Source organism: Stegostoma tigrinum, chromosome 1, assembly GCF_030684315.1.
Source record: "Stegostoma tigrinum isolate sSteTig4 chromosome 1, sSteTig4.hap1, whole genome shotgun sequence".
NCBI classification, from domain to species: Eukaryota; Metazoa; Chordata; class Chondrichthyes; order Orectolobiformes; family Stegostomatidae; genus Stegostoma; species Stegostoma tigrinum.
This window is the reverse complement of record NC_081354.1, coordinates 77803074-77815945: the sequence shown is the minus strand read 5'-3', so window position 1 is coordinate 77815945 and position 12872 is coordinate 77803074. Positions and strand designations below refer to the sequence as shown.

General features: G+C 43.7%; 1 protein-coding gene across 1 annotated transcript; it reads right to left on the bottom strand.

The window, feature by feature from the left end:
• Positions 1-1782: 1782 nt before the first annotated feature.
• Positions 1783-12538, bottom strand: tmem150c (transmembrane protein 150C). Its single transcript, XM_048544027.1, has 3 exons — positions 12365-12538; positions 4494-4671; positions 1783-1988 (listed from the first exon to the last, which is right to left on the bottom strand). The coding sequence occupies exons 1-3, from the start codon at positions 12536-12538 to the stop codon at positions 1783-1785; spliced, it is 558 nt and encodes a 185-aa protein (XP_048399984.1).
• Positions 12539-12872: the final 334 nt, after the last annotated feature.

Below are 12872 nucleotides of genomic sequence, written 5' to 3'. Positions count from 1 at the left end.
TTCATCTTTTTGAGTGCTGGGACGACAAAGAATAGACACAAATTGGTAGCCTTGTAAGTTTAAATCAAAAGATTGATGTTTATTTTCACAACACCTAGAATATAGCTACAAGCAGCCACTTTGCAAACACAGACTGACACAAGAAAGGATGATTTATAAAGATGTAACATGCATGTAGATTACTAAAAGGCTGACGAGAAAGAGGTCATGTGGTTACTTTCTGTCAGCTGAAAATGTTGCAATTCTGAAGGATTCTGTGTTGGGATGAATGGAAGGTGAAAAATTTCTGGATGTTCAAAACAAAACTGTGGCTGAGTTCCTGTGGTGAAGAGAATCTTGCAGGTGACCAATTAGCTCCTTCTCATCATCCAAGCTGACTGACTGTCTTTCTTATTAGTGGGCAACCTTTCCTGCTGAGGTACTGGTCCCACTCTGCCTTACTGTGTTCCTACTATCCCTCAGTTTTACCAGTCATGTGGTAGCAGTATCAGTGCGTTCCATTCTCCATATCATGGATTGGAGTCGATATATTTGACACATAAGGGGGAATTGTTTGAATCCCATCAAACATCCCAGTTATAAACATCTTGCTGGCTTTATTTGAAGTTCCATCTTCATGGGCTGTCGGGTCTACCAGCCAGTGACATTAAAACCCATTCATTGAAAAGGTGAGGGATAGTCAGCTAGCAACTGGGAAATCCATTGTATCTTTGCAGACTCTGTCAGTCCGCCCAGAAATTACCAAAGAAGTTATCTGATTTTCCCAGGCCCATTTTGTAAAGATATATTTTATACATGTCACTGTCTTTTTTTAAAACAGAAGTAGTGGCCATTTTCCAATCAGCATAGCCCCATACCCCCTGATATTTCTACAAAACATATTTATCAAATTCGTGAATTTAGCCCAAGATATATACCTGAGTTCATCCATTAATAGCCTGCAACAGTTGGCTTACTGTTTCAATGCTTATTTTTGCCCAGAACTACATGTCCATCCATCTAACTGGCTGGAAGAGGTCGCAGGCAAAAGACAATTGAAGCAATGTGGAAGTTAGAAAAAACATTTTTAAACAAAAATCAAATACTTTGCACAAACAGATAATCAATTGGAATTTGGGTTCAATATAATTGCAATTCTGCATGCTGAAGATCAAGAAGTAGATGTCTCCTTTTGAGTTTTTGACCAAACATCTCTCTGGCTGAAAATGGTAAGCTATAAAATGCAAGTCTCTTCAGTCAAGCTTGGCCTTGCTCCAACAGCAAGTAAGTTCTAAGATCTATAGAGACCAGGAACAGTAGCACATTCATCTTACAAAGTTGCATATTTGTCTAGTACAGTGATAGTACACCACAGACCCATTCTCCACGTATCTCACATAACTACCACATAATATCTTGTGATATTAACCCCCCGTCCCCCCAAATACCAACCCTTCTCCATGTCTCTAAACTCCAGGTTCCCCATCCTCACATTTTCCCGAAGCATATGCTACCTTTTTTGTTAGAAAATATTTTCACAGGACATGAGCATCTGCTGACTTGGTGAGCTTTTACTTCCTATCTCAAATTGTCTTTGAGAGATTGGTGGTGAGTTGAAAAAAAGATTATCTGTCATAAGGTTGCAAAGGATAATCTCAATGAGGGAAGATTTTAGATGTTAAAAGAAATAATACCAAATATAATCCACAATCTGAAGTTTTAAAACATTAAATTTAATGTCAATTTAAAAGTTAGGGACTGTATCCATTAATATTCTGGACTACTGGACCGACAGTCTCTTTACTAATTTTCTGTAAAATCATCTGAATGGAACTCAGCAATGATGGTGGAGACTTTTGATAAACTTTCTTCATCAATACATTGAATGTTAAATTCAGAATATCGAAATTCAATTGCAAATGTCCCAATAAAGAGGAGGAAAAGCATTGTCCATAACCACTGGGTTCTCGCTCCATGGAAATATTTATGTTGTGCGACCAGAAAAAGATCTATGTATAATTTAGTTAAGGAATTCAGCAAATAATTCTGAAGCAGTACTCCTGGTTTAAATAATTTTAAAATGTTAAGCAGTGACCAAATGATAGTGTTAATCATTTATAAAGCTGGAATATCACAAAGTGATGACCTGTCATGTGTGATAAATCAGATTTAACTTAAACATTATATTAAGTGTATGCAAATCTATGTTAATGATATGTAAAGTGAAAATGTCCTGTATGCATGGAACCTCAAAGGACATCTGATTGAGAAGAGAGTGCAAGAAAAATTCAAAGATATTTAGATTTTAAAGACATGCTGGAAATGATTGGCTGATTGGGGAACATGTGGGAAAAAAGGCCATAAACCATCTGTAGTGCTCATACTCCTTGCTTAGGTCTTGTTAACTAACTTTTCTGGTTCTTGTAGTTTAATACTTGGATTGCCCAACTGTGTACGGTTCTAGATGGGCTGCACAAGCAGAGGATTTTCCTTCTTTCTCTTGCATGTAATCAGACTCACCCACAGAGATCTCCATGAGTCACAGTGACAGACAATCAGTAATTTGATTGTTCTGATTCAATTTTCCAATTCTGCCCACATACACATAAATGGAGCTTTCCCGTTTTCAGTTAAAGTGATTTTGTGGAGTGAGATTCATGGTCTCCAGTTTGCAATGGTTTGGAACAATTTTTGTCACACAGTCCTCCACTCGTTGCATCATTAATTGTACAACTTGATTCCCTCCTCATGGTATTGTGAGATGGAAATGCCTTCCACTGCCAGGAACTTCTGGCAATTGTGCATCTGGATTTCAAGAAAGAGATGGATAGAGCTCTTAAAGATAGTGGAATCAAGGGTTATGGGGATAAGGCAGGAACAGGATACTGATTGTGCATGATCAGCCATGATCATAATGAATGGTGGTGCTGGCTCGAAGGGCCAAATGGCCTACTTCAGCACCTATTGTCTATTGGATCGCCCAGCTGCACACCACTTCAGATGCTGCAAGACAAGAATGACTCTCATATAGTGATGCTCAAGCTCTATATTCAGGACATGGCACAGAAAAAAGGGAAGTTCACTCCTCACTGTGCAGACAGAAACCTAATGGTGTTAACAAATGGAGTGACGGAGAGGAGCATAGTCCTTTTTCTGGCAGACTATGGAGAGAAGCGCAGTCATTTTTCCTACAGACCCAGTAGAGACCATACCACCAGACTGAGACAGCCTGAATCCAAAATACAGCTGAAGTCAGTGCTGAGTTGTGGATGACTCAACTCTTCCTCCCAAACTACTATCTCTCCGTGCCATCACTGCATCCTACTCACTCAATGAGGACCACTCACCACCTGTCCTGCTCATGCATCACCACTAACTACTCTTCCATTCCCTTTGATCACACTCAGTCCTTCCCTCTGACTCATTGCAGGAATAATTGGCCTACCATCTCAACTGATATCACCACAACAGCTTGACTGAGCAGGACCAAGTGCCTGACCGACATGACCAATGCACTGGAGTAAGATTGCACCAGCCCCTTGACTAACTATGGCAGTGCTCCTTCACCCCACTAAAGACTGCTTCCTCTTGACTTTCCCAGATGGTCTTTTGTTTGAAGCATGTGTAGTATGGTTTTTTTGCATACAGTCCTGGCACATGCTGCAGGTGTGACATTGACGTAGCCCAGTGTCACACAGAGACATGTTCACTCCCTCTAGTGCTCCCCATGGTCACAGCTGTCTATATCTCCCTCTGTGGTAAACAGCAGTGTAAGCCATAGAGGCTGGTAGCTTGTAACTAAACACTAAAGGCCTGGATGTTAGGAGCTCATGTGACCCACACAGAAGCTACAAAACTGTAAGTCAGCACTGAAATTAGTGAATGTGTGCTTGGAAAGCAATGCTGAGTAGCAAAAGGCTACTAAGCACAAAGCAAGTGAGCAGTAAGAAATTCAGCTAAGAGCTGGATGATGTACCCTGTGCAACTTGGCCGGTGTGCAAGCCATACATGTTCCTGAGCTCCAAAGTAAAGGCTTGAAGTGGTGTTTGAGTTTGTGTGAGAGCAAGCATAATGATGTGGTAAGGCTGGATGTTTGTTGATGCCAACTTGCACGGATGAAGGGTCAAGAAGAATGGTGGCCATGGAACATACAGGGACATGGTTGTGAAGAAGCATTTACATAATGGCTGACCCAAACAATGGGTGGGCTACAACCACCAGATATCCACTCTGACTAGTGGGACTTGATACCATCTAGTTTCTCAGCGGATGGGAGGAGCATTGGAAGTGGCTGTAAATGAGCTGAGTTTGGGCTTTCATGTGATACAGGTACAAGAAAATAAAATGGTCACTATTCAATTCCAAGATTCTGAAGTCGCTATATAAGTCTTGAGGGGAAAAATTTACAAGAGCCTGAGTTTTTTTTTCCATTCTCCCCACACTTTCCTACCTTTCATGTGATTGATTATGCTGCATCAGGGAGGAGAAAATTCTGCTCATAGATCAAAAGATACACACGATGACGGTTATGGAGATAGCCGTTGCGATCATAGCACGCAATATTCCAACTTTAACTCCTTCATGCTTTAGATTTGCCTGAAAAGTTAAAACAACCTGGATCCAGCAGACTACAAGCCCAAAAGTGAAGACCAAAACTGTGCCTGTGTTGTGTACCCATTCATTTTGAGAAATCTGGGAACATTAAAAATCAATTACTAATTGAGCACAAAATACATTCAATTGCTCTAAGTGTAATGTCATCATCAGTACAGAGTCTACTAACAAAGACGACATTAAGGTTAAAGATCTTGTTGAATGAAAACTATCATAAACTTAACAACTTCAAAATGAGATATTCCAGCAAACAGCTGAGACTAATCTTGAAAGTACAGCAGCTTGGGGAAGGTAGGTGGGATGGTGATAGGTGAGTGTACAGGTAGGCAGTGGTGAGGATTGATCAGTGAGGTGGGAGGGACAGATAGGTAGGAGAGAAGATGGGCAGGTTGTGTCAGGTCAAGGAGGCGGGGATGAGAGGGAGGGTTGGTCATAGGTGAGACTGGGAGCAGGGAAATTTTGAAACTGGCAAAATCCACATTTAGGCCATCGGGCTGTAGGGTCCTGAGGTAGAATATGGGGTGCTGCTCCACCAGTTTGCAGGTGGCATTGCTGAGACACTGGAGGAGGCCCAGGATGGACATGTCACCCAGGGAGTGGGAGGGGGAGTTAGAATGGTTCACAACTGGAAGGTATTGTCGTTTGTCATGAATAGAGCACAGGTGCACTACAAAATGATCTCCGAGCAACCGCTTGGTCTCATCACTGTAGAGGAGGCCACATTGGGAGCAGCGGATACTATAAGCCACGTTGATGGATGTGCAGGTGAACCCTGATTAATACAAAAGGTTTTTTTTTGCCTTGAATGGAGGTAAGGCGGGGGGGAGGTGTGGGGGCAGGTGTAGCACTTCCTGCAGTTGCAGGGAAAGGTGCTGTGGGTCGTGGGGTTAGTGGGGAGTGTGGAGTGAGTGAGGGAGCCAAAGAGGGAGTGATCCCTACAGAAGGCAGATAGGGGTGGGGAGGGAAATGTCTCTTTGGTTGTGGGGTCAGATTGTAGGTGGCGGAAGTGGCGGAGAATGATACATTGGATACAGAGGTTGGTGAGATCATATGTGAGGCCAAGAGGGATTCTGTCTTTATTTTTGATGGGGGGAGGGGATGTGAGGGCAGGGGTGCAGGAAATGCAAGAGATGCGGTTGAGGGCATTTCAGCCACTGAAAGAGAGTTGGTGCGGTCCTTGAAATAAGTAGACATCTGGGATGTATGGGAGTGGTGTCAGTTTCAAGGCAGTCACTAGAGATGGAGACTGAGAGATCCAGGAAGGAGAGAAAGTTTTGGACATGGTCCAGGTAAATTTGAGGTGGGGGTGAAAAGTGTTAATAAAGTTGATGAACTGTTAAAACTTGTCATGGGAGCATGAGGCAGCACCGATACAGTCATCAATGTAGCGGAGTAAGAGGTGGGGGATAGCGACAGTGTAACAGCGGAAGAGGGACAGTTCCACCCATCCTAAAAAAAGGCCCATGTGGGTGCCCACTGGACGCTTTAGTCTGTAGGAAGTGGGAGGAGTGAAAGGAGAAGTTCTTAAGGGTAAGGATGAGTTATGTTAAATGGATGAGGGTGTAGGTGGATGGGGACTGGTTGGGCCTGTACACTTACATCCCCCATGCAGATGGCATATAACCCCTCCACTTCTTTCTCTCTTGCAGGCCCAACCATCTCTGATACCTCTGTCTCCTTCCTGAACCTTTCTGTCTCCATTTCTGGTGACTGCCTCAAAACCGACATCTATTTCAAGCCAATCGACTCCCACAGCTACCTGGACTACACCTCCTCTCACCCACCTTCCTGCAAGAATGCCATCCCCTACTCCCAATTCCTCCAACTACACTGCATCTGTTCCCAAAATGGGGAGTTCCACTCCCGCAGGTCCCAGATACCCTTACATTTCAAGGACCACAACTTCCCTCTCCAGTGATTGAAAATGCCCTCAACCGCATTTCTTGCACCTCTGCCCTCATATCTCTCCCACCAACAAAAACAGAGACAGAATCCCTCTTGTCCTCACGTATCACCTCACCAACTGCCATATCCAATGCATCATACTCCACCACTTCCGCCACCTACAATCCGACCCCACAACCAAAGAGATATTTCCCTCCCACCCCTATCTGACTTTCACAGGGATTGCTCACTCTGTGGCTCCCTCATTCACTCCACACTCCCCACTAACCCCACCAGCCCCAGCACCTTTCCCTGCAACTGCAGGAAGTGCTACACCTGCTTCTACACCTCCCCCCTTCACCTCCTTCAAGGCACAAAACAAACCTTTCATATTAGATAGGGGTTCACCTACACATCTGTCAACATGGTCTACTGTATCCGCTGCTCCAGATGTGGCTTCTTTACATCAGTGAGACCAAGTGGAGGCTCAGAGACCATTTTGTAGAGCACCCGTACTCTGTTCGTGACAAATGACAATGTCTTCCAGTCACGAACTATTTTAACTCTCCCTCCCACTCCCTGGGTGGCATGTCCATCCTGGGCTGCCTCCAGTGTCTCGGAGGAAGGCTGAAAAGCAGGACGTCCAGGGTGGTAATCTCCAGTTTGCTTCCAGTTCCTCGAGCTGGAGAGGGTGGGAACAGGGAGATAATGGACTTGAATGTGTGGCTGAGGAACTGGTGCAGAAAACAAGGATTCAAATTCTTGGATCATTGGGGTATGTTTTGCGGTAAGGATAAATTATACAAGAGGGATGGGTTGCACCTTAATAGGTGGGGGACCAGCATTCTGGCAGGCAGGTTTGCCACTGCAACACAGGTGTGTTTAAACTAAGTAGTTGGGGGGGGGGGGGGGGGTAGGGACATACTAGAAATGTAAGAAGGAAGTTAAAGGGAAAGTTAAAATAGAAGCTAGGAAAGACAACACAATCAACAGAGCAGAAAACTCAAGAAGGGTTCATACAGAATGGCCAGGTGAAATAGGGATTGATAAGAAGGGTGAGGGAGTAACACATTAAAAATATTATATATGAATGCACAAAGCATAAGAAATAAGGTGGATGAGCTTGAGGCTCGGTTGGAAATTGGCAAGTATGATGTTGTAGGGATAACTGAGACGTGGCTTCAAGTGGACAGGGCCTGGGAAATGAGTATTCGAGGCTATATGTGCTACCGAAAGGACAGACTGGTAGGCAAAGGGGGTGGGGTGACCCTGTTGGTGAAGAATGATATTCAGTCCCTTGCGAGGGAGGGACATACAATCAGGAGATGTAGAGTCAGTATGGATAGAGCTGAGGAATTCTAAGGGTAGAAAGACCCTAATGGGAATTATCTACAGGCCCCCAAACAGTAGTCAGGATGTAGGGTGTAAGTTGAATCAGGAGTTGAAAATCGGCCTGTCACAAAGGTATCACTACAGTTGTTATGGGAGATTTCAACATGCGGGTAGACTGGGAAAATCAGGATGGTACTGGACCCCAAAAAAGGGAGTTTGTGGAGTGCCTCTGAGATGGATTCTTGGAACAGCTGGTACTGGAGCCTACCAGGGAGAAGGCAATTCTGGATCTGGTGTTGTGCAATGAACCGGATTTGATCAGGGACCTCAAAGTAAAGGAGCCATTAGGAGGTAGTGACCATAATATGATAAGTTTTAATCTGCAGTTTGAGAGGGAGAAGGGAGAATCGGAAGTGTCAGTATTGCAGTTGAGTAAAGGGAACTATGGGGCTATGAGGGAGGAGCTGGCCAAAGTTCAGTGGTACAATACCCTAGCAGGGATGGCAGTGGAACAACAATGGCAGGTATTTCTGGATATAATGCAGAAGGTGCAGGATCAGTTCATTCCAAAGAGGAAGAAAGATCCTAAGAGGAGGCAGGGGCGGCCGTGGCTGACGAGGGAAGTTAAGGACTGTATAAAGATAAAAAAAGAAGTATAACATAGCAAAAATGAGCAGGAAGCTGGAGGACTGGGAAAGTTTTAAAGAGCAACAGCGGATAACTAAAAAGGCAATACGTGGAGAAAAAATGAGCCATGAAGGAAAACTGGCCAAAAATATAAAGGAGGATAGTAAAAGCTTTTTTAGGTATGTGAAAAGAAAAAAAAGGTTAAGGCTAAAATTGGGCCCTTGAAGTCAGGAACGGGTGAATTTATTATGGGGAGCAAGGAAATGGCAGAAGAGTTGAATAGGTACTTTGGATCTGTCTTCACTAGGGAAGACACAAGCAGTCTCCCAGATGTTATAGTGGCTGAAGGACCTATGGTAATGGACGAACTGAAGGGAATTTATATTAGGCAGGAAATGGTGTTGGATAGATTGTTATGTCTAAAGGCTGATAGGTCCCCGGGACCTGATGGTCTGCATCCCAGGGTACCTAAGGAGGTGGCTCTACAAATCGTGGACGCATTGGTAATTATTTTCCAATGTTCTATAGATTCAGGATCAGTTCCTGCGAATTGGAGGGTGGCTAATGTTGTCCCACTTTTCAAGAAAGGAGGGAGAGAGAAAGCAGGGAATTATAGACCGGTTAGCCTGACATCTGTGGTGGGAAAGATGCTGGAGTCAATTATAAAAGATGAAATTACGAATCATTTGGATAGCAGTAACAGGATAGGTCAGAGTCAGCATGGATTTACGAAGGGGAAATCGTGCTTGACTAATCTTCTGGAATTTTTTGAGGATGTATCTATGAAGATGGACAAGGGAGAGCCAGTGGATGTAGTATACCTGGACTTTCAGAAAGCCTTTGATAAAGTCCCACATAGGAGATTAGTGAACAAAATTAGGGCACATGGTATTGGGGGAAAAATACTGGCTTGGATTGAAAATTAGCTGGCTGACAGGAAGCAAAGAGTAGTGATAAACGGGTCCCTTTCGGAATGGCAGGCAGTGACCAGTGGCATTCCACAAGGTTTGGCGCTGGGACCACAGCTATTTACAATATATATTAATGATATAGATGAAGGCATTAAAAGTAATATTAGCAAATTTGCTGATGACACAAAGCTGGATGGCAGGGTGAACTGTGAGGAAGACGTTATGAGAATATAGGGTGACTTGGACAGGCTAGGTGAGTGGATGGATGCATGGCAGATGCAGTTTAATGTGGATAAATGTGTGGTTATCCACTTTGGTGGCAAGAACAGGAAGGCAGATTACTATCTAAATGGAGTCAAGTTAGGTAAAGGGGAAGTTCAACGAGATCTGGGTGTTCTTGTACATCAGTCAATGAAAGCAAGCATGCAGGTACAGCAGGCAGTGAAGAAAGCTATGGCATGCTGGTCTTCATAACAAGAGGAATTGAGTATAGGAGCAAAGAGATCCTTCTGCAGCTGTACAGGGCCCTGGTGAGACCACACCTGGAGTATTGTGTGCAGTTTTGGTCTCCAAATTTGAGGAAGGACATTCTGGCTATTGAGGGAGTGCAGCATAGGTTCACAAGGTCAATTCCCAGAATGGCGGGACTATCATATGTTGAAAGATTGGAGCGACTGGGCTTGTATACACTTGAGTTTAGGAGGATGAGAGGGGATCTGATTGAGACATATAAGATTATTAAGGGATTGGACAATCAGGAGGCAGGAAGTATGTTTCTGTTGATGGAGGAGTCCAGAACCAGAGGACACAGTTTAAAAGTAAGAGGTAGGCCATTTAGAACAGAGTTGAGGAGAAACTTCTTCACCCAGAGAGTGGTGGATATATGGTATGCACTGCCTCAGAAGGCAGTGGAGGCCAAGTATCTGGATAGTTTCAAGAAAGAGATTCATAGAGCTCTTAAAGATAGTGGAATCAAGGGTTATGGGGATAAGGCAGGAACAGGATATTGATTGTGGATGATCAGCCATGGTCATAATGAATGGTGGTGCTGGCTCGAAGAGCCAAAAGGCCTACTCCTGCACCTATTGTTGATTGTCTATTGACAGCACCCACAGACTGGAGGAGCAGCACCTCATATTCCATCTCAGGAGCCTATAGCGCAAAGGTCTAAACATGGATCTTACCAGTTTCAAAATCTCCCCACTCCTGGTCTCATCCCATGACATACCCTCCCTCTCATCCCCACCTCCTTGACCTGACACAACCTGTCCATCTTCGCTCTCACCTATCCGCTCCTCTCACCTCACTGACCAATTCCCACTACCCCCTACCTGCACTCACCTATCACCGTTGAACCTGCTTTCCCCAGCCCTACCCCTCCTCCCTCTATTTATTTCTGAACTCCCTTCCCCTCCCCAATTCTGAAGAAGGGTACCAACCTGGAACGTCAACTTTCCTGCTCCTCTGATGCTGTCTGGCCTACTGTGTTCCTCCAGATTTTTTAAAGCCTTCACTTTAGATGCCCAGTTGCAGATGTTTTAATTTAAAAGCTATGACAAAGCCAAAGGTGCTCAGTTCACAAATAATCTGACTGTTCTCTTCGTTCAGTCTCATCCAAATAAATATTAAACAATTCCTTTGTTTTGTCTCTTGCTGCACGGCTAAAAGTCCTTACTCTGCAGAACAGTGCCTGAAAACACTGCCTCCTGTTTGACTGCCATCAGAGTTTGCTCACATTGTTCTGACCACTTGCGCATAATCTTACTCACGGCCATCATAACATTTTTCTGGAGGGTGTCAGAAAAATGTTACCAGGCTGTGGCTGGGAATGGAGGGTTTGAGAAATAAAAAATATTGGAAAGGCTGGGTCCTTTTTCAGTCAAGTGTAGGAGGTAGCAGGTTGACCTTATTGAGGTTTATAAAATCATGAGGGACGTAGATAAGGTGAATGGCAACGGTCTTTTCCCCAGGCTGGGGAAGTTTCAAACCAGGAGGCATTTTTAAGCTGACAGGAGAATGATTTAAAAAGGGCATGCGGGGCAACTTATTTGCACAGAAAGTGGCTCTTGTGTGGAATGAACTGCTGGAGAAAGTGCTGGATGCAGATACTGTTACAATGTTTAAAGGACATTCATGAATAGGATAATAGAATAAGATCTGGGAGGATATGGGCCAAACATAGGCAGGAGGTAGTAGTTTAGTTTGGGTACAAGGTTGGACTGAAGGGTCTGCTTCCACGTTGTATGACTCTATGATTCTAAGTAACGAATAAGGTAGCATAAGGAAAAAGCAACGAGTCATATAAAACTCATTCAGATAAGACTCATTTGGGTGAGCTGTCAGATTATTTTTAGTTGTAGTAGCTTAAATGAGAAAAATGGCCTACTGCATCTAAACTGATTATGTGATTCAAAGAAATAGAAATAAGGGGACTATTGAAAATTGCAGACAATTGTCGTTTGTTGACAGTTTGCTAGTATAAAGATAGCGAGATGCAATTTCCATTCCGCACCACCACCCCCCCCCCCCCCGATCAGTTGTGGCAACTTAGGAGAAACATTGGTGGAAACGTCCATTCAAACTATTCCTCCAGGTTTTCTGCCGATCTGTCACCAAAGGCACAGGGTAATAATTCTGGAAAAGCACCTGTGGAAAATCCAGGCCTGATAATTTCCCCATTTTTAAGTGTATTTTCTCTGCTCCTTTTAAATGTAATATTCCTCCTCCCATACTGACACCGGGTGCAGCCCTTCTCTATCCTGTTCTGCATCTGTCCACTAGATGGCACCAAGGATCCCGTCGTTCACCTCAACGTTCACGTTCCATTCTCCTGAAAGAAGCTTTTTAGAGCACATTCGCCGTGTGGTAAAAGCTAAGATCAAAATATCTTTTATACTTACTGTGACAAGACTATGTTTTCAAAAGCTAGTGTGAACTGTGAAATGCTCAGCTGTAACAGAGGTGATGGTATTCAATGAAGGATGATGCTTTGATGATCAGAAACTTTGAGATTATACCTGGAAATTGGCCACGAAAGTAATTCCAAGAGCTACTACACTTGATGCTAACGCCCCAAAGATATTCAACCATGGTTTCTTCATTTTCGACTTCAGCTGTGAAAAACGAAGTATGCCAATGACAGCCACTGTCGGGGGAGGGGGTGGGGAGAAAGAGTAACAAAAAACAAACATAATTAATTAGTTTCATTGATAATGGTCAACACCTACTCAATTTTGTAATCTCCGTTCAAATGACCGTCATAAAAGAATCAAGCACAAAAGGGCACAGGTTCAAAGTGAATACAAAAAACAAGCAGTATGAGAGGCAAAACATGGTTGGGGTCTGGACTGCATTACCTGGAACTATGTTGGAGGCAGATTCAATTGAAGCATTCAAGAGTGCATTACATGATCACTTAAATAGAAGAAAAAGTGCACAGGGTATGTGCAAAAAAGCAGAAGAATATCATTAGGTCATGATGCTAACTTGGACAGCCAGCACACTTATGATGGGTTGAACAGCTTC